We start from the raw sequence: 22,956 nt of genomic DNA on the forward strand, positions 1-22,956 counted from the left end.
TGTGCTGAGAAATGGCTCTCCGCGAAATTGTGTAGCAAATCCCATCTTATTTTGGTGCGAAAAACCAAAGGGAGATTCTTAACCCCACCTTCCCTTGATAATACACCACCCTTTTATGTTTTTTTTTCTTATTCTTCAACTACCTCAAACCATCTCCTCATTTGTGCCCTCTCATTTGTCTCCATATCTCTCTCTCTCACCACTAGTATTCCACGGTGCAAAGGAACATTTACCCAGTGGGAAATGATATTTCCACGCCTTCTGTTTTTCATTTCCAAACACATGGACGAAATTTTAGCCCCTTTTCTCTCTTTATTTTCCTGGAAATGGAAGAGACAAACAAAAAGAGGGTGGAAATATCATCCCCTTACCAGAAACGTGGTAGTAAAGTCAATCTCAGTTCTTTCCAAGAATATTCCTCCTATTTTGTTACAGAGTCATATCGCGATATATCGGCGATAAGTTTCTCCGATTCGCCAACTTTTCCACTAATAGTAACGGCGCGTGTTTTGCTTTCGGCCGGGTCATGTCGAAGGGGTTTGACTGGATCCGACGTGGCAAGTGGTGGGGCCCAGTGTCTTTGACTGGGATTCTTCCCTGTAATGTCTCTTTATGTTGATATTCGCACTGCCATTTTTGATAACTGCACTAACTCACCTTGTCATTTATTCTTTAATAAGCTATTAAAGATTATCATAATATATCCAAAAAGGGCGAATTTATACGTGCATGCCCCCCCCCAAAACACAGTAGGCCCCACCTTATTCGGGTAATCCAAACCATTCATTTGTTGGGCCCTGACCTTGTTAGTGAGTGCCTAGAAAATCTTCTCCATAGGATAATCCTAACCCTCCGATCAGTGGAGGTTTCTATTCTCCACCGTCCATTTTAAACATCTATAAATCGGAGGGTTAGGATCATCCTATGAAGAAGACTTTCTGTGCACACCCTATCTAAGTAAGGACCCAACAAATGAATGGTTTGGATCACCCAAATGATGTGGGACCCATTGCCATATAATTTCTCTCGCTTTTACAAGCGAATTAAAAAAGAAAAAAAAAGGGTGATTTCGTGTAATTATCAAAACATGGTAGTGCCAATATCAGTCGCCTATCTAGAGGGTTTTGACTAGGGGACGGGCAGCGGGCAGCGGGCAGCTGTTTACGGGCAGCTGAAAGCACCGCACGCCAGCTTCGTTCACTTAAAGATGACCAGAAAGACGACAAAAAGGCAAAAAAAGAAGAGGAAGAGAGAAAAAGAGAGTAAAAATCTGCTAATATATCGTTTAAATCTCCATTTACTTTCTCATCCGATCTCACTTAGTGAAATTCGCCTTCGATTTTAATCCTTTGGACGGTTTTTTGATCGAAAATGGTGGAGGATTTCGTGGTTTATGAGTTCAAGCTAGGGTTTTAGAGGTTAGGGTTTTCCTGATGCGCTGTTCTTGAGGAATTCGAATGGATCTGGTCAGATTGATGGAGTAGAGACTGTTTTTCTAACAAAAATGGTGGTGGATTCGGTGGTTTCTGTGTTGAAGCTAGGGTTTTAGAGGCTAGGGTTTTTATGATGTGCTGCTCTCAAGGAATTCGTATGGATCTGGTCAGATTGATGGATTAGAGACGGTTTTCACAACAAAAATGGTGGAGGATTTGGTTGTTTCTGCGTTGAAGATAGGGTTTTAGAGGTTAGAGGGTTGATGTAGTAGAGCTGGAGGATTTTGTCTTGACAGATGATAGTCATGGAGCGAGAGATCGCGACTTTGGTTTTGATCTGGTTGATCCTTCTTTTTCATCCTTTGACCACGATTGCCAACGTGGAAGGTATGTTTTTTATTTTTATTTTTTAAATATTGTCTGTTTGATTGTAGTTTTCCGAGGATTGGATCTTTGTTCATGTGGCTTTTGATGTTGATTTGGGAAAATGATGTCTATGAGAGTCGTTTTTCTATTGATGAACTGATGTTAGTCGTAATTCTTGAAGCTTTGATGGTGTTAATGGTGATTTATTTCCCCCTTTTTGATGTGTTTGTATCAATAGATGAAAAGGGGATCGAATTCTTAGATTTTTCAGGCGTTTATGATCTGATCCATTTGGCTTTTATTGTTTCTGAATTTTATTGCTAACACACTACTCTCTACATATATTCATTATCCCACTGTGTTGGAGGTTTTATGTTTTGTTTTTCCCCCCTTTCCCCAATTTTGGTGGGGTAAGGTCTGGTTTAAAATACTGGGAGCTGAGATGGTACAAGTGTGAGAGGTTGTGTCAAATTTCAATAAGTGAAGAATTTTGGAGTGGATACATTTCATGCAATGACTTGATCGGCCATATAACATTGTTTTTTCTACTGTTGCTTTTTATTGCATTGTTGATTGAATGCATCATTTGGGGGACATGTCTGGCTTAATTTATGAGATCCACAACATGATGTTCGAGGTGCTTAACATCTAAAGATTCACCCTGCTGAGGATATACTTTTCAGGTTCTCTCTTTGCGGATTATCATATTGGTGGGTTTGATCAAGGGGATGCTTTGATAGATGGTTTCTTGAAACTCTGATAGTAGTTAATTGTTAGTGATTGATTTTTCACCCCTCAGCTAGAATTTTGTAAGTTCTGTGCATGTTTCATATCTTGGTTCACCAGTAAAAAGATGAACTTGTTTCTTTGTTGAGTCAAATATATGAAGACATCTGTAGGGTTTTAACATTTTTCTCGCAGTATTAGTCACTTTCCATATTTCCTTTAGTTGATGAGCTAGACACCTCTCATAAATTTTATTTTTTATTCTGAAATAAATTAGAGATAGGGATGCATTTTGTCAGTGATAAGGTGAACATGCATGCATATTTTTTATTAGTTGTTTTCTGTTATAAGTTGATTGCTTGAAATTGGAATTCATATAACAATGGTTAATTTAGTAGTGGTAACTTCCAAATTCAGAGAAACCCTGGAATTAAAAATGGGCAATCAGGCGGACTATTCTTCTTGATTGGAATGACTATTCAATAATTACCACTTCCAAGGCTGTTCCCCTCGACCGCCAGGCGATGGCTGGAGAAGATGGTGGCGGTGGGCAGAGAAGAGGGTGTGTGAGGGTGGGGCCGTGGTACTGGGAGACAAGGGAGGTGGGGATGGATGAGGGTGGCGGTGAAGGTGGTGGTGGGTGGTGCGTTTACGACAAGGGTGGTGGTGAGTGGTGGGTTTGCATAAAGGGTGGAGAAGGTTGTGTGTTTACGGCAAGGTGGTGGTGGTGGTTTACGGCAAGGGCTGAGAAGGTTGATGGTAAGGTGGTGGTGGCCGAAGGTGGGAGAAGGTGAGTTAGGATTCAAAGGTGGGAGAGGATGGGTTAGGGTTAGGATTTTCCTCCTTTTTTTTTTCTTTTTTTGCTATTGCTTCAACACTCTGGGATCAAAAGCGGGAGCTCCAATACCATGTAAGATGTAACATGGGCACCATCAAGAAGAAGAAGAAGAAGAAGAGTGAGGGAGAAGATGAGAGTCTCACTTAGAGAGCTCCCATGTAATATGATATCAATATATATGTGTGTGTGGTTTGTAAGCTATATGTATGAGGAAGGGGTTCCTGCACACGTGTGCAAGTAAGCTTACATGCACACGAGTGCAGAAACAGGGTGGGGGCCCACATGTTTTGGGGGTCCAAAGCATTCACTTGGAAGGCCCTTCCATGGATAGGGTGTGGCCCAAAAATCAGCCCCATTTTATCATCCTAACCCTGCCATTTGTGGAGAGGAAAAATGGGCAGAAACATGGACACACAGTGTCTGTCCATCCCCCCCCCCCCCCCCCCCCCCCCCCCCCCCCCCCCCGCCCCCACCTTTGATTGGGTTAGGACGATCCAATGGGGCTGATTTTTGGGCCACACCTTATCCATAGAAGTCCTTCCAAATGAATGGTTTTGATCCCCACAAAAATGTGGCCCCACCCTGTTTCGCACTCGTGTGCAGGTAACTTACCTGCACACATTTGCAGGAACCCTTCTCTCTCTCTCTCTCTATATATATATATATATATATATATATATATATATATATATATATATATATGGGAAAAGTGAGCGTACTCGGTCGAGTAGATAAGCTTATCTACTCGGTTGGCTAAAAACAGTGGGGCCCACATTTTTTGGGTGATCCAAACCATTCATTTGAAAGGTCCTTACCTAGATAGGGGGGCCACAAAAAATCGGCTACATAGGTCCTAACCCATCCAACAGTGGAGGGGGAAAATGGGCAGATTTGTGGACAAACTGTCTGTCCATTTTTTCCCATTTTTCCCTCCACATTTGCATAGGTGAGGGTGATCCTATGGATCTGATTTTTTTGGACATCCTATGTAGGTAAGGGCCTTTCAAATGAATGGTTTGGATCACCCAAACAATGTGGGCCCCCACTGTTTTTAGCTCGACCGAGTAGATAAGCTTATCTACTCGACCGAGTGCGGTCGCTTTTCTCTCTCTCTCTCTCTCTATATATATATATATATATATATATATATATATATATATATAGAGAGAGAGAGAGAGAGAGAGAGAGAGAGAGAACTGTTGGTGCGCTTAAGCTCACCATTTTTTGGTGTGCTTAAGTTGTTATAACGCTTCCCATTCGTTTAAATGTTTGGGTCCCACTTAAGCGCACCAATGGGAGGCGTTTAACAACTTAAGCGCACCAAAAAAGTGGTGCGCTTAAGCTCACCAACAGTTTTCTCATATATATATATACTAGTAAAAAACCCTGTGCGATGCACAGGCGGCGAAGAAAAGATAATGGTTACTTAAAAGAAGCATTAAAACTATGGACAATAGGGAAATTGAAGAAATTGTATAACTAAAAGTGGCATACATATGAAATGATAAAAAAGGGCAATAGCTTACGTAATTGGCATGGTAATGAGTTTACTTGTTTTTTTTTATTATATAGAGTTTCTCTATAAATCGGAGGGCTAGGATCATCATATGGAAATGATTTTTGGGGCACAATCAATTTACATTGTGGCAATCAAATGGACGGTTTGGATCATCCTATGGTGTGGGCTGTATAGTCCATTTTGACAAATAGGGGTGAATAAAAGGGGGTGAATTTATCACTGCCCAATGGTGGCCATCAAATGGACGTTTTGGATCATCCTATGGTGTGGGCTGTATAGTCCATTTTGACAAATAGGGGTGAATAGAAGGGGGTGAATTTATCACCGCCCAATGGTGGCCATCAAATGGACGGTTTGGATCATCCTATGGCGTGGGCTGTATAGTCCATTTTGACAAATAGAGGTGAATAGAAGGGGGTGAATTTATCACCGCCCAATGGCAAAAACTTCCATTAAAATGACTTTCTTACACGTAAAATGAGAACAGCCGCAAATGTTGACTTTCTTGTAAGATTTTATCTTAAAATGACTTTAAAACCCTTACATAAATATTATGTACAGATATCTGGCAAGGGTATGAAATGGTAAAAAACAACCATGTTGATGTGTCAAATCCATAGATTTTTCAAATAAATCAAGAAATTCTATCCTTTTCTCTTATGCTACATAGTAATAGATATGCGCGTGCGTGAGTGAGTGTGTGTGTGAGAGTGATATGGTTACATGTACAAAGTCCAAAATACCCTTCTAAGATATAGATTGGTCAAGAACTCGCATATAATAAGACTAGAAGCTAGCATTCATATATGATTAGTTTATATTTGAAAGGGAAATGTTATCAGCAGTACTGTATTTTGATGAGGGCACTCCTCACTTTATTCAAAGTACGGTATGGCCCGCACCATAGGATGATCCAAACCGTCCATTAGATGGGCCACAGCCTAAATAGGTTGTGCCCCAAAAATCATTTCCATAGGTTGGTCCTAACCCTCCGATCCGAATGTTAGAGGGTTGATCCTAACCCTCTATAGATTGGAGGGTTAGGATCAACCTATGGAAATAATTTTTGGGGCACAACCTATTTATCCTGTGGCCCACCTAATGGACGGTTTGGATCATCCTATGGTGCGGGCCATACCGTACTTTGAATAAAGTTAGGAGTGCCCTCATCAAAATGCAGTAGTGCTGATAACATTTCCCATTTGAAAATATACTTTTTCCCGATTTTCAAAACCCTAAATCCATTAAAAATAAAAATGCATGGACTAATCCATTTGCAGAGGCATTAAAACAACACAGTTGATTCATTTGCACCATAATTAAAGAAACAAGAAAAAAGCACTTGCCATGCAAAAAAGTGAAAGCCTAAGTTCTGTGTTTTACATACTAAAGTGGTAGTGTTTCAGTAGTCACGACTGAAACATTACCTCTATCTATACATGTCAACCAAAGGTTTTCATTTCGGTGAGGCTAGGAAATGGAAAGTTGGAAACATATCAGCCGTTTTGTCTTTGGATTCAACCAACATTTAGAACCATGTGTACAACTTATAATGACTTGTGGAAATAAACAGAAAATATTCTAAATAAAGGAGATGAGTGGGTAGTCTCAAAAAGAGTGGGGGCAATACCAGCTTTCTTAGCAGAAACGTGTTATTGTCATGATTGACTTACTTTTTACTTGGTGTTCTCATTTTCCTTTTGCTGACTGATCATTTGGTATTCTCTTGCTATTTTTGTGGGGGTTAATTTTCCTCCCAAATCATTGGGACATGGCGATTAGCTTCTTTCATGGATAAGATTGTGGACAGCTGTAATTCATTAGATGCTTAGCTTTATTGTATTAGTAGATCGACAAATGGTTTAGCTGATTTGCTTGCTAAATCAACTTCCCCCCCCCCCCCTCTCTTTTTTTACCTCTTGGCATTGTCTCTCTTTTCTTAATATATTCAGTAACCTTAAAAAAAGAAGTATCCACCCAGTAGAACGAAAGGTACAAGACACTTGCATGTTGTGTTGGGTAATTACTTTGTGTTACTTCATGGAAACAATGTGAAATCTTAAGTGCAATAGTAGATGTTGTTTCATCAAGTTCTATCATAGTATTTTCTTTAATATTATTTTACTTGGCACTGCCAACATTTTTTATTATTTGCCTTTTTATTACTGAATTTTCTCTCTAGCTGCTCATGATAGTTGCTTGCTTGTCAACAGGTGATGCTTTACATAGTCTACGGACGAACTTAAATGATCCTAATAGTGTGCTGCAGAGTTGGGATCCAACCCTTGTCAATCCATGCACATGGTTTCATGTTACATGTAACAATGATAATAGTGTTATAAGAGTGTAAGTGGATGCATTCTTCTTAATAATTGGGGCCGAATATGCTTATTATGTAACTTTTTTGAAGTCATTGCAGCTATATGACATTAAAACATTTGTCGTGTGTATCTTTCCAGTGATCTTGGTAATGCAGATTTATCTGGGACTCTGGTCCCTCAACTTGGCCAGCTTAGAAATTTGCAATACCTGTAAGTTATGGCATATATACATTCATTTGCTGGAGCACATTGAGTCTCACAAAGCACAAACTCATCGAGTCCTTAGAAAACCATAATTTTCTGTATCTGATGCATGAATTTCATATAATGTGCATACTGGCTTTGGTCAAATACAGAACTGCACTGGTTCATTTTGCAATATTTACAATCAGGGGCAGCTATGAGTGATATTATCGTGATATTTTATGATAAAAATGAAAATATCGCTATATTTTTAAAATCTTGGGATTATTTCGGGATTTTGTCGTTTTATCAAAATGTTGCGATAAAAGCGCGATATTTTGAAAATATTGGAGATATTTGTGGCATAGCCTAGAGCCCATGCGGCAGGACCAGCGATTGCTGTTTGACCATTCTATATGGATGAGTTTGTATTCCTCTTATTCAGGTGCGTCTTGTCCTCACAGGCATCATCTGAGCTTACAAAATGTCCTATTTCAGTGTCATCTATTGTATCAGTCTCTTTTTTTGACCAGAAATTAGCTATGCCTTGTCCATATAGCTACTGGATGATATTTGCCTGTTTCTAGAAAAGGCAGCACTCTAAGCAAAATTAGCCATACACAATTTGCACCTTAGTTGTAGCCCCCTTGTGAATATGTTTTCATCTAGGTCACTCTGTTTAGGCAACAAAACTTTACATGCTTCATATTTTGTTGATGGATTGTGACATATATACATCAACATAAAAAGTTCTTGAAGTTTGGGAATTCATGCAGTTTAAGTTTTTTTTTGCTATATCCAAACTCTAGAGGATTAGCTTTTAGTTAATGGTCATTGTGCCGGGTGCCAGCAGTTTCCAGTTACAATGATTGCATGAGGCACAGCTGCCCCTCATTGTAATATTGTCATGTGGTACGAACAGGATGCCACATTAGCCTCCAGTGTTCTATGCTTATAATGGTGGCAGTGATGTGACTAATCAGTATTTGCCTCACTCAAAAAATGAAGCAGTTTGTGGTGTTCAAAGCTGAAGCCAGCGTGTGCATGGACATGCAGGATTTCACTTAAAAAATAAAAAAATAAAAATTTTATTCTCGAAATTATTTTTTTAAGTTAAAATAAATCCTGCACTATTTTATGCTTTAAATGAGGATTGATGGGGGGAACTTCTATCATACGATGGTTTATGTTTTCCAAATTCAAGGGTAATGGTTATCACAAGAGTTGTGGAGAGTTCTGTCCTATTCCAGTCAATTAGAAGTTTTCATTACTATTTGAATTATTCTCTGTATAAATCATTGAATTTAATGTGTCTTAACAGGGAACTTTATAGTAACAATATAAGTGGGCAAATCCCTATTGACCTTGGAAATTTGACAAGCTTGGTGAGCTTGGATCTCTATTTAAACAACTTTACCGGTCCCATACCTGACACATTGGGCAAGCTATCGAAGCTGCGTTTCCTGTATGTACACTCCTTTAACTCATTTTCTTGGATATTTAATTGCTACTTCTGCTTGTTTTTTAATCATTTCAGTTGGCTTTATTTGGTGATGTAGAAGGCTTGGTAGCAAGTCAAGATTTTGTTGTCATTCTTTTTTTTTGAATGATGAATAGTATTAATATTAGAGTTCAAAGACCGAGGAGGTCTGAACATATGATACAAGAAGAATCTCAAGAAAAGCAAAAAAGGAAAAAATCAAGGTGGTAGGTAATCAAACTACTCCAGATTCTCCTTGAATACCCCATCTTTAGCTAGCTTATCCACCACGCCATTTTGTTGTCATTCTTATATAGTGTTTTGATTTGAATGTTTGGTTCATAGCAGTGTTATCAGTCATTGTTTCATTCCGAGTCATGTTGTTCTTTCAATGTCCGCTATCAAGATACTAGTAGTTTTAGTGTTACTTGTTGCAGTTGATTTCTGAGAGTTGCATGTTTATTATACAAGCAACTTCGATACCAATTGATGCAGGACGATCTGTGCGAGGAGAGTAGTGATTTAAGAATTGGAGAATGTTCAAATATGTGCAGTGCAGATCTGGATCAGATCTGTAATCTTGGTGTTCTATGATGATCCGGCCATTGGATCAAGTAGATCTTTGGATATAGGTTAGGATATGTATGTATGATCGATCGAATAAAGTTGGATGACATTCGAATCTTCAGATGGTTGATCTGGGCAGAATTAATGAGATCTACATTTTTAGAAAATGGACGGTTCAGATCTGATGTCGGAATCAAATCTAATTGTTAGATCAGATTGAATCCATTTGCTGATCCAACAGTTATATTTGAATCAGCTATGATGGGTTGAAAATTAAAAGGAGACATTGAGAAAGGGATGTTTTTGAAAAGGCTGAGGGAAATGGGAAAAGGGTAAGGGAAAATAATGAAGGCTTGGTCTATGGCTTAAGGTGGAAGGTTTGAAACAATGGAAGGGAAGGCTATGGAGATCGATGATGGAAGCTTTGTAAATTGCTTCAAGATTTCAAGCTTTTGGAAAGTAAAAGAGAGAGAAAGAGATGAGAGAGAATGACAAGAATGCAAAGCAATCAAAGAAAAATTGTAACCTAGATCTCCTAAGCAATGGTAGCACACTAAGCTTGGGAGTAAAACTCAATTTGATTCAATTATAGCATGTGAAATAAGGTCATATGCCTTTACAATTTATAGGCATAGTGCTTCCCACGAAATTCTAAGGAAGTGGGAGTAAAAACTTAGTCCTACTTGCCTATTTTTAGTAAAAACCCAATAAAGAGGTGTCACATGGCATTCGCTCAACCCCCTTTAATTAGGCTCCTTATCCTAGTACTAGGGCTCTAATTCTCTCTTTGCATGGACTCTATCCGATCCTACTACAAATAAACTACTCTTCTTTTTGAAATAAAATTTCTAGTTCACCATTCAAAACCATAAATAAATAAAGCTCCTAATTCAAATTTAACTCCTAATGTCTTTAGAAATCCCCTTACACGAACCTTTCCAACCTCAAATAGAATTCTAGGACATTTTAAAAGTTGCAAGGTAGGATGTTGAATTCAGTTGCCAACTTAAAGGATTACTTACAAATAACTTAAATGCTATGATTTGTGGACACGGACACGGGTGTCGCGGGTCGACACTGACACGGAGTGTCGGACCCGGCGAACCCCAAAATTTAGAAACGGGGACACGGCTAAAATAGTAAGTATAAATAATCATAATTTGTCGATATGGATTCGTGTGTCGAGTTTCGATATGGATGAGTTGTCTAACGTGGCAACATCTAAAAATCTAGAAATGGTGGCATCCACATACTCAAAATTATTGATTATTACACAAATAAGTGTCCACAAGCCCACATTAACTCTAACACTCCTAGTAATACATTGAATAGTGTCCAAAGGAGTGTCGACACGGGTGGACACGCGAGGACACGTGTGTCGACAATAAATTCATAGTGTCGGCTAAATCATAGCTTAAATGCCCTTATCACTTACGATTTTTGTAATATAGCTGTGGGCCCCGTCTTAAACACCTGCGACTTATAGAAACCAAGTGATACTGATGGTAAAAGACCTTGCTACCCTCCTATCACTTGAGGGACTTAAATGACACTTAAAAATAGAATATGGGCCCTATGATGGTTCCCATCGCAGTTGTCCATGGAAAATGAATTTATTATTTCTTGACAGGCATCTTAAAAGTGGTTTCTTCTGGAAAATATGAATGTGACCACCAATTTAACTTATTATATTTGAAATCAGCTTGAGAAAATCCTAACTTACTAGAATTAAACAGGAAGATTTATCACTGATGGGGCTACATGTGTACTTTCATTTGAACTTGTTTTAATGAAAATTGAGTTAATTAATATTAGCATATTCCATTTTATTTTATTTTATAAAAAAAATTAGCATATTACTTCCTGTGTCGAAAAAATCTTGAAAAAAGCACTATTTGTTTTAGTGAACTTACCTTGAACAAGTTCAAGGTAAGGATGGAACAAGGAAGCAGGATTCTTCCTTGGGAGCCTTCGATTCCCGCTCTGGCAACCTTGGGATGGAATCCAATCACCAATATGTTTTCCTCTCATAGCAGGACAAGTTGTTATCATGCTGGAGCTGTGTCTTTATTTGAGAAGCCTTACATTTTAAATGACTTACTACTTGTTTTAATGAATTTACCTTGAACTTACTATTTGTTTTAATGAATTTACCTTGAACATGTTCAAGGTAAGAATGGAATCCAGTCACCAATATGTTTTCCTGTCATACTAGGACTCTTGGCGGTGCATGTTTAGAACATTCCTCCATCACCGAGGAGATTCAGGATCAGTTGGAAGGATTCCAGGTTACCTTCGAGCATGTAAGGAAATCGGGTAACAGTGAGGCAGATTGGTCAGCCTGTTTAGGCTGGCACCCACAATCATAAATTTGGAGACTCACTCATCCACAAAATTAAGCACTTGGCAAAATCTTTCCTTCTTTCAATTCATCATAAAACAATGGCCATAAAGCCTACAATTCATAATGTCAAAAATACCCCTAGAGACTTGTAGGAGGCTCTCCAATCTTGCATAAGAGTGTCCCATTCAAATTAGGAAACAAGCCCACATCCAATCTTGTTTGCCTCCCTTTTCTCTCATTTAAAGAGGACTCCTATTGTTTTTTTTTTTTGAATGGTGAAATTCATTAAAAAAGACCGAGATGGTCAGAGATTACAAATAAGAAATAAACAATACAACTCAAGAAATAACACCATCAAGAGGGGAGAAAATCAAATTTCTCCAACAACTCCAAACCAACCCCCCTCCTAGCTTGAGAATCCGTCTCTTCATTTGCCGACCTCCTAACATGATTGAACTGAACATGAGAATGTCCGATAATATCTAGGATCTCATTAAAAAAGTCCGCAAACCTCCACGGAAACTTATGAGAACCCGATAATCATCGGATAACATTAATAGAATCATCTTCCACTACAACATTATTAAGATATTCCCCTTCAAGAAGCTTTATTCCTTAATGAGCAGCCCGCACTTCCGCCTCGTTCGAATCGGCAATCCCAATAGGCCTGGCAAATGACCAAATCACATCACCATTATCATCCCTTAAGACCCCACCAATACCCGCCGGGCCGGGGTTACCTAAACTTGATCCATCAAAGTTAAGCTTACACGAGCCATACTTCGGAGGTTCCCAAGCTTGAACAATATTATTACTCCTTTCAACACTTGAGCACACCTCTAACCATCCATACCATAAATAAAATGCGGATACAAAATTAAATAGAGGCAATGACTTCACCCAAAATATAGTTGACGCCGTAGCTTTAGAAACAACAAAGATAGCACTTTTAGAAATGCCTCTAAAAGTTTTAGCATTTCTTTCTCTCCATAACGACCATATAATGGCAAGAAATGATAGATTCCAAAGAATTTTCCCCTTCAATCCCCACGGAGCAAGTTGCCAACTCTCTAGAGCCTGGGCCAATGCCCCTCGGAAAAACCCAATGCACACCAAACCTCTCCAACACCATTCCCCACACCTTTCTCTCAAAACTACAATGAAGAAGCAAACGGTTCGCTGACTCTCCATCTTCTTGGCAAAGGGTACAGAAATTAATAATGATCATCTTTCTATCTCTCAAAAAGTCAATCGTTTGAATTCTCCCTAATATGGCCACCCACCTAAAAACAACAACCGAAGGGGGGGCTGGGATAGACCAAACACTGGCAATCTCAGGAGTAACAGAAGAGGGCAGTAATGGCTGTAAAAAGATTTAGATGTGAATTCACCTGCAGTGTTCCAAATCCATACCCTGGCATCCACCTCATCCCTCTTAATATAACAACTCTCAAGAACATCAAAAAGCCTGGAAACCGATATTAGTTCTCTATCAAAGAAATTACGCCTAAAAGCAAGCGCCCATATAACCCTTCCTTCCATCTGTACAAAACAATCCCTGACCAAAGCATCCTTAGCCGATGCCACCAAAAATAAATCTGGAAATGCATCCTTCAGTAATTCCTTCCCACACCACAAATCCAACCAAAATCTCACACGATCACCATACTGCACCCTGAACCTAATGCCCTGATGAAAATCTAAGGAAATGCCCAAAATGTCCCTCCATACCGTGCAACCTTTCCTCGAAAATCTATCTTCAGACACCCAACGAGACAAATCTGAACCATACTTACTAGCAATAACTCTCACCCAAAGAGCATTCTCTTCTTCTCCGAACCTCCACAACCACTTGCCTAACAAAGACTGATTCACTATCCTAACTCTTATAATACCCAAACCTCCTGCCTTGATCGGCATACAAACCTTTTTCCACGCCACTAATGAAATACCTTTCTTTTTCTCGCCCCCCCCCCCCCCCAAAGAAATCTCCGCTGAATCTGTTCAATTCTCTTCGAAATACTCGCCGGACATCTAAAAACCAACAATTGATAAACCGGAATGCTTGGTAACACGGCCTTAATCAAAGTAAGTCGACCACCCCGAGAGACGAGGTTCCTCTTCCAGGTATCTAATCTCCTCTCCACCCTCTCAACAATCGGCACCCAACTTGCAATATTTGGTCTCCCAAAACCCAGTGGTAACCCCGATAAGATGAGGGGAAGTAATCCAGCTTGCAGCCCATAATACCCGCCAAACCAAGAGACAACTCATGATCCATATTTACACCATGCAACTTAGACTTATGGAAATTAACTCATTGGCCAGGAATCAACTCATACCAACGAATGATAGCTTCAAGATAGAGAACCGACTCAACCTCTGGCGAACAAAAAAGCAATGTATCATCCGCAAACTGAAGATGAGTAACCTCCACCTCTCTTTGCCCAACATAGAAACCTTGAATAAGCTTAGCAACACTCCCTTTCGCAATCAATCCATTGAGAGTTTCCACAACCATAACAAAGAGAAATGGGGACAGGGGATCACCTTGTCTAAGCCCCCTCGATGATTTAAAATAACCAAGAAAAGCGCCATTAATTAGAATTGAAAACCATGGAGAAGAAATGCACTTCGCCATTCAACCTCTCCACTTCCCCCCAAATCCCATTCGACCCATCACATAATCAAGGTAATGCCACTCCAACAATCTTATGCTTTTTCCATATCCAGTTTGCATACAACACCACTCCTTCCACACGTAGCATAATAGTCAATGGTCTCATTAGCTTGTCTAAGCCCCCTCGATGATTTAAAATAACCAAGAAAAGCGCCATTAATTAGAATTGAAAACCATGGAGAAGAAATGCACTTCGCCATTCAACCTCTCCACTTCCCCCCAAATCCCATTCGACCCATCACATAATCAAGGTAATGCCACTCCAACAATCTTATGCTTTTTTCCATATCCAGTTTGCATACAACACCACTCCTTCCACACGTAGCATAATAGTCAATGGTCTCATTAGCTATAAGGGAACAATCAAGAATTTGCCGCTTACGAACGAACGCAGACTGGTAATCTGAGATAATGAGGGGCATCACCAACTTTAACCTCGAAGCCAAAATCTTTGTCAGAAGTTTGTAAAGGCACCTGACGAGAATAATAGGACGAAGCTCTCCAATAGATGAGGCACCCTTAACCTTCGGAATGAGCGCAATGAAAGTCAAACAAGCTCCACGATCAAGCTCCAAACCATAAAAAAATTCATGAAAAAATCTTATGACATCCCCCTTCACATAATCCCAACAAGACTGAAAGAAAGCCATACAAAACCCATCCGGTCCAGGAGCTTTATCTCCCACCATAGAAGACAATCCCTTTTCAACCCCCTCCTCCGTAAACGGCCTTTCGAGATTATCAGCATCCTCCACCATCAAACTGTTAAAATTTGTGCCTTCCGGAATAATACAACCTTCCTTCTCTGAGGAATATAACTTTATATAAAAATCAACAACCTCCTTTATAGCCCCCTTCTCGTCACATCTTGATATTCAAATGGAAATCCTACTAAAGCCATGGACTAACTAAATTAATAATGAAACTATCCTAAAGCTACTGTTAACTTACCAACTTCTCCAAAAGCTTAAGCTGTAGGAGAAAAGCGTTATTTATCTTTTATACTTCAACACTCCCCCGCAGTGTGGCCCACTTGGCAAACAAGTGGCACATGTGGTCCCGCTTTGGGCCGACCATTGCAAGTGGATTTTTGCTATCCAGGAGGTTTGAACTCGAGACCTTTGGCTCTGATACCATGTTAGCTTACCAACTTCTCCAAAAGCTTAAGCTGTTGGAGAAAGGCATTATTTATCTTTTATACTTTAACAGCTACTAATCCGAAACTAGAAGCTACTAACTTTGACTAGGACTCCTAACATATCATAACTCAGTTAGGAAACATATCTCATGATCAATACTCTAAATGAGCTTCTTAAAATCCCTAAAACGAAACCTTGACCTTGCAACAATATCAAGTAGGCTATTGCCTACAAAAACCAAAAAAGATGAAAACAATCTCCTTTTGACAGTTTGACCAAGGTTAGTCTTGTCAAATTATAATTTTACCCCTTTCCTCTTTGGATTTCATTGAAGGCTATTGTTTATTGGAGGTGTCTTGTGGGCTCCACTTGACCCTAAATGATCCCAGAATGATCTCTTTGCTTGAATAGGCTTGAAGATGTTTCCCATTAGACAGATTACCTCAATCAGCAGAAAAATGATGGGTAGCACCTGTCTCCGACACCCAAGAAGCTTTAGAAGTGTTGATAGCGAGAGGTCAACCAGCTGATGAGTGAGGGTCGTGGGAAAATTTTGCTGATGCTAAGCATTAAAACCAATGATTCAAAATGTGAATGGGGGCCAAAACATGGCCAAAGCAAATCCTAGTCGCCTCGGTGTGGCACGACCTAGTACTCAGTTGATGTAGTCATATCTTGGGAGATTCAAATGACCTATGATTGACCTGGTAGGGAAAAACACGGACTCAGCCAAGGACACGGCCAAGGTAACTGGGAGTCGACAATTGGCGTGAGTCGACAATTCATGCGAGTCTACAATTGACGAAGGGAGTTTTGAAACAGTAATTAATACGATGATTGCAGTTCATGGTGGTATGATTATTGCTCTCACAAATATGATATCATGCAGATTACCAAGGCAACCATGAAGGAGCATTGGATCTTGCGCTGTGAGAATGAGAAGAGGCCCTCTTGTGGATATGGGGGTAGAAATGGTGCGGGCAACAAGTAACACCGGAAGGCCCCCCTTGGAGAGGTTGACCTTGATGCTTTCTTATATGTTGACCAAGGTGCTGATTTGATGGTACCCTTGCCTTGCTGAACTGGGGCATATTGTTGTTGTTTATTGTAGTAGTTGCCTCGACCACAACCACATCCACGGCCCCTATCACAGTTGCGACCAGATGGAGTCACAACATCGACTTTCAAAGGTCTCGCGATAGTTCGAGTGTGTGTGTGGGAGGCTTTGCAGTTCCCTCTGTAGTAGTTATAAAGCCCTCATGTTGAAGGAGAACACATAGCTCCGCAAACATGGGTGGCCTTTTTTGCATTTGAGGACTAAAGTGGTAAATATCACGTAGTCATCTCCAAGAGCGGAGAGGGTGTAACTGACCTTATCATGCTCATTGAGTGGCATTTGGATAGAAGAAAATTGGTCAAAGAAGACCATTTTATTTTGAAATGTGGCAATTGAAAGGTATCCTTTGCGACAGTTATGACGTTCCATGAAAATTTACATGATATAGGGTTCAGACTTGCTAACAGGACTCATGTAATGATGTCCTCAAATTGTGGAGGACGAGATATGTTGTATAATTGAGCAAGTACTTCAGGTCTCCGTCACACAATGATAAGCTGAACCTTGCATAGCCATTCTTCGTATTTGGGATTCTTATTCCTAGAAGGGTGCCTGTTCTTCGCCAACGGTAGAATCACATCCCCCTCGTTTAATAAATTCAGCTGTACTACAGAGATCCCATTCAGGTGATCTAATATTCCTTGGGAACGAGCGCTCAGACTAATTTTTCCCTTCTAAAGAATGAATTTAATCATAGATAACTTGATTGTGACAAGCTGGGCAGGGATGTGCTCCTCTTTCTCCTCAATCTCAATCAAGTTTGGCAGCACCATTGCGTAGGGAATAAACCCGACCTTGAAACTCCAAACTGCAATCATTGAAGCCAAATAACAATGTACACTAGGAAAATTATTACTTTTGATGCCTTTACTGAACTTGCACTACTTTTTTCCTTTCTCCCTTTTTTTAGGAAATTGTCTCTATCATTTAAATTTGAAAAACACTATATTGTCTCATTTCAATTATTTCTCAATTTAATGCTGTGTTTCTCTTGAAAATGTCTGTGGAAGGATAGCCGGCTTAACAACAATACCCTCTCGGGTTCCATTCCTATGTCTTTAACGAATATCAGTACACTACAAGTTCTGTAAGTGGAAACTTCTTTTGTTCAATCAGGAATCTTGTTTTTTTTCTATTGTTGATTTCTAATATTAGCTTGCTAGAATCGTGCTATGAACTGTTTGTAATGGGCAATGCAGGGATCTGTCTAACAACCACCTAATGGGAGAGGTTCCAGCTAATGGTTCTTTTTCACTATTCACTCCCATCAGGTCTCTTGCTGAATGGTTCTCCAAACCCAGGATCTTTGTGTAAATTTGATGAGTGTTTGCTGACTCCAGATTTTCCATTTTGTAGTTTTTCTAATAACCGAGGACTCTGTGGCCCCGTTACATCGCAACCTTGCCCTGGGTCTCCACCATTTTCTCCACCTCCTCCATTTGTTCCGCCTACTCCAATTTCTGGGCAAGGTGATCATTTTATCAGTAATTTCTTATAAGCGTATATTTGACAGTAGTGTACTTTTTTTGCTTTTCTTGATACAAAGCTTGACCTTTCTAAGATTAGTTTGTCTTGGGTTACCTGATTCTAGTACCAGCTCGAGCTGTTCTTTTTGTTTCTCTTTTCTTTTTTGAGAACCACTTGCTTACTTAGAATCAAGAGATATTTATAAGTGTATATTTGACAGAAGTGCACTTGTTTAGCTTTTCTTGAGACAAAGCTTGACCTTTCTAAGATTAGTTTGTCTTGGGTTAACTGATTCTAGCACCAGCTTGAGCTGTTCTTTTTGTTTCTCTTTTCTTTTTTAAGAACTTCTTGTTTACTTAGAAACAAGAGATATTATGTGGTGTAAAGCCCATATAGTTGTGTATTTTTTTTAAAGTACTGTACGGCTTACACCATAGGATGATCCAACCTGTCCATTTGATGGCCCACAACGTAAATAGGTTGTGCCTAAACAATCATTTCCATAGGATGATCCTAGCCCTAAGATCTATAGAGGAACTTCATATTATGGAAACCTCTATAGATCGGATGGTTGGGATCATCCTATGGAAATGATTTTTGGGGCACGATATATTTACGTTGTGGCACATTAAATGGACTGTTTGGATCATCTTATGGTGCAAGCCCTAAAGTACTTTCTGAAAAATACTGGACTAGACGGGCTTACACCATATACAATCTCTAGAAACAGACTCATAATCATCATCTGTTGGAAGTGTTGAAGAAAGTTCTTCATACTCTGGCCAACCAAGTGTGCACGTATAAAAGCACGGGCTTTTGAATTTTTCCATGAGAGGCTAGATGCTCCCGGATCCTCATAATTCTTGCAGACAAATACCAGTGTCTTGGTTGTAACTTGACGAGACAGCATGTGTCTTAATGCTTGATATGTTTTACACTTATGCTGATACAGGATGGACGAAATAAGGATAAACCATTATGTTGTCGCATTTTGTGTCTCATTAAATGTTATTTTATCAGGAAGTAGCCCCTCTAGCACCGGAGCGATTGCTGGTGGAGTGGCTGCAGGTGCTGCTTTGCTATTTGCTGCACCTGCAATTGGATTTGCATGGTGGCGTCGTCGGAAGCCGCAAGAACATTTCTTTGATGTACCCGGTTAGTAGTTGTTGGTTCTTTCGTTCTTTCTTTTTTTGGAATGGTGTACCCAGGCCTCTCGATATGCCCGAAATCAAAGGAACGTGGGGAAGAGGAATAGACGAGGAATCCAGGAAACAGCTAGTAGTTAACCTGAAAAAATAGATAAATTTAATCTGTATGGATGGTAAAATGCTAGCTTTCTTTGCTCATTAATTGGGGAGCACAGTAGGATAGGACTGGCCGTGAAGTGCATTAGGTCCCACATGAACTGTTATGAGTCCCATCATCTGCTCAATAAAGCGTGGAGATCACATTTTTTGTGACACAAGATGGTGCCAGTGCTCACGGATATATGTTAACTTCAAATTTTGTCCTTGCAGCTGAAGAGGATCCAGAAGTTCATCTGGGTCAGCTCAAAAGATTTTCTCTCCGAGAACTACAAGTTGCAACTGATAGTTTTAGTAACAAGAACATTCTGGGTAGAGGTGGGTTTGGGAAGGTGTACAAGGGGCGCCTAGCAGATGGTTCACTTGTCGCTGTTAAGAGACTAAAGGAAGAGCGTACTCCAGGAGGAGAGCTACAGTTTCAGACAGAGGTAGAAATGATCAGCATGGCTGTACATCGGAACCTACTCCGGCTACGGGGATTCTGCATGACACCCACTGAACGGCTGCTTGTTTATCCCTATATGGCTAATGGAAGTGTTGCGTCATGTCTGAGAGGTACCTTTCACTCTTTCTACATGCTTTCTTTTCCATTACTTTTTTGCGTTGTCTCCAAGAATTTAAATATCGGTTTCGGCCACAACCGGAACCGAAAAAACTGAAATTTCAGCCGAAATCATGTACAATTCGGAAAAACAATTTCGGTATTTTACAAGATTTCGGTGGAGATTTTAGAATTTTCGAGGGAAATCTTTTAAATTTCGACGAAATTTTGGATTTATGTGCTTTCAGTGTTGGTCCCGGCCGAATATTTCAGTATTTCGGCCGAAATTTAAAACAATGATTGTCTCCCTGTATTTGAATTTTTGCAATGTCTAACCTTCTTGATACATTTGGAGGATCAGTTGGAAGAATTCTGGTGGAAACTGAATTATGAATTATGAACTGTAGATGTTTTTCTCGTCTTCAAAATGTTCTAAAGAAAGTTTGTACTGGTGATTTTCTTGTAGAGCGTCAACCAGAGGAACAACCCCTCGATTGGCCGACACGGAGGCGGATTGCACTTGGATCTGCAAGAGGGCTTTCTTACTTGCATGATCATTGTGATCCAAAGATTATTCACCGTGACGTGAAAGCCGCAAATATCCTCTTGGATGAGGAGTTTGAGGCAGTTGTTGGGGATTTCGGCTTGGCTAAACTCATGGACTACAAGGATACCCATGTGACGACTGCTGTCCGTGGCACAATTGGACATATAGCTCCAGAGTACCTCTCCACGGGAAAGTCGTCAGAGAAGACAGATGTTTTTGGGTATGGGATCATGCTTCTGGAACTTATCACTGGACAAAGAGCATTTGATCTTGCTCGGCTTGCAAATGATGATGATGTCATGTTGCTCGACTGGGTATGCACCAAGTCATTATTCTCTCTGCCTCCTTTACATATGATATCTTACACATGATTTCTAATCTATTGTACGATTTTTGCTAATGTGGTGATTCTTAGAATCCCTATAATAGCTTACTCATGATTTCTAATCATTTGTACCATTTATGCTAATGTGGTGATTCTTAGAATCCCTCTCGTCTTTGAGGGTTCAGTAGACACAGGGTTTGGGGCTAGGATTGTCAGTTATTGGCTGCATCAGGCAACAGTTTCAGGTTAATTTCAGACCATATGTTTTTGGTTTGTTGTAGCCTTTTGACCTTCTCCTGAGATTGTCATTAAGGCTTGAGTTGAAGTTTAAAAGTCGAGGGATGGGTCACTTATTTTAGTCTAGTTACAAGAGGCAAGTCTCTGATCTTAGTTGCTAAGGTTGCATTGCCAGCCTTCCTGGGCCAGAAAAGAAACAATGGCCATGTCTGGCAGCCAGGGATTCTTTTTCCTGATAAATTAGGGTCTCCAAGTGGTGAGAGGGGTAGGGCGGGTGGGAGGAGGGCAGATTTAGAGGGCACGATTGAGATGAGGGTGAGAAGTGGCTAAAAGTCAGGAAAAGGTTAATCCTAGTTTGAGTAGCATTTTTTGTTTCCTGATTTTTAGCGACTTCTCACCACTCGGAGACACTAGTTTCCTGATTTTTAGCCACTTCACCCCATGGTTTAAAATTTCGGATACCGGTGGAGACCGAAACCGGAATTTTCCGAAATTCCATTTTTCGCCCTTTACCAAATTTCTGACCGAAATTTCAAAATTTGGGTCCGGAATTTGGAACCAAATTACCAAATTTCGGACCGAAATTCGGTTTTTGGTGGGGTCCGAAACGGTTACCAAAACCGAAATTTTTAACCTTCCTTCACCTACCGTACCCCTCTCTCACCACTTGGAGACACTAAGTTTGTCATTAAAAAAAAAGAATCACGGTAGCCGAATGTGCCCAGTGTAACAGGTCTTCCTGAGAAACAGGAAGGTTTTAAATTTTTTTTTTTTTTTGAAGGTTTTATTTTTACCACCTGAAAATATTGAACAACACTATGTTGGCTAAAATTTTGGAATTTTCATCGCAGCGACTTGATGACTGGAGTTGTATTGAGTTTCTATCGTTGTATGCTTGTTATATGCTCAATGCTAGCTAATAATGGGGGTATCTACCTAGAGTAGCCCTCCTCATACGTAAAATACACTGAATTTCTTCTTTTTTTGAAATGGTAAAAAGGTGTTTCTTCTAGTGCTATTGCCATTTTATGAGTTGGAATGTTGTTAAACCTAGATAAACCCATTGCTAATACTTGGTAACGAAAGAAGCTGGCCATATAAATTGGAATTTTCATCACCTAGTGGTACACTATTCACAGGTGAAAGGACTTCTTAAGGAGAAGAAGCTGGAAATGTTGGTCGATCCAGATCTGCAGGGCAATTACATCGAGACTGAGGTTGAGATGCTGATCCAAGTCGCACTGCTCTGCACCCAAGGCTCCCCAATGGAGCGTCCGAAAATGTCAGAAGTGGTACGAATGCTCGAAGGTGATGGTTTGGCAGAGAGATGGGAAGAATGGCAGAAGGTGGAGGTGGTCCGCCAGGAAGTTGAGATGGTACCCACCCGGAATTCTGAATGGATAGTTGATTCCACAGACAATCTTCACGCTGTTGAATTATCCGGCCCGAGGTAGCCTAACTGATTCAATAGGAAATCAAAATTATTTACGGGTTTTTAATTTTTTTTTCCTTTTGTTATTTTGTCTTAAATATGTATTGTTTCCTATAAAGCCCATATTCTGTATCCAAGTGAAATTCACATTTGTGCATATGAATCTATGGGGCCATTGTATCAATCTGCAGCTATTTCTTGAAGATTTGTAAGGTTTAAAACAGGCCATGTTGCAGTTAGGTTTGTATAAACAGTTAAAACACACCCATCTGATTGTAAGGAGTGGGAAAAAACCTACTACTTTTTACTGGCTCTGCAAAATATTTCAAAGGTATTCTATTCAGTATTTCTATTGTTATGGATTCTGTAACTGTTTCCAAATGTGTTTTT

General features: G+C 39.9%; 1 protein-coding gene across 1 annotated transcript; it reads left to right on the forward strand.

Annotated features, from left to right (window-relative positions):
• The first annotated feature begins 1,203 nt into the window (after positions 1–1,203).
• On the forward strand, positions 1,204–22,912 carry LOC143857907 (LRR receptor kinase BAK1). Its single transcript, XM_077368440.1, has 11 exons — positions 1,204–1,820; positions 7,096–7,228; positions 7,342–7,413; positions 8,708–8,851; positions 17,729–17,800; positions 17,913–17,984; positions 18,070–18,182; positions 19,201–19,335; positions 19,698–20,039; positions 20,492–20,886; positions 22,274–22,912. Exons 1-11 carry the CDS (start codon positions 1,730–1,732, stop codon positions 22,586–22,588), a joined length of 1,884 nt encoding a protein of 627 aa, XP_077224555.1. The 5' UTR covers positions 1,204–1,729; the 3' UTR covers positions 22,589–22,912.
• The last annotated feature ends 44 nt before the right edge of the window (positions 22,913–22,956 follow it).

Source organism: Tasmannia lanceolata, unplaced genomic scaffold (assembly GCF_043159265.1).
Source record: "Tasmannia lanceolata isolate RefF3 unplaced genomic scaffold, GAP_Taslan_0.1 ptg000025l, whole genome shotgun sequence".
Taxonomy (NCBI): Eukaryota; Viridiplantae; Streptophyta; class Magnoliopsida; order Canellales; family Winteraceae; genus Tasmannia; species Tasmannia lanceolata.

Coding starts and splice junctions, on each gene's coding strand:
- LOC143857907 (XM_077368440.1), top strand. CDS start 1,730: ATGATAGTCATGGAGCGAGAGATCGCGACTTTGGTTTTGATCTGGTTG. Junction 1,821..7,095: donor CACGATTGCCAACGTGGAAG/GTATGTTTTTTA, acceptor GCTTGTCAACAG/GTGATGCTTTACATAGTCTA. Junction 20,040..20,491: donor TGTTGCGTCATGTCTGAGAG/GTACCTTTCACT, acceptor ATTTTCTTGTAG/AGCGTCAACCAGAGGAACAA.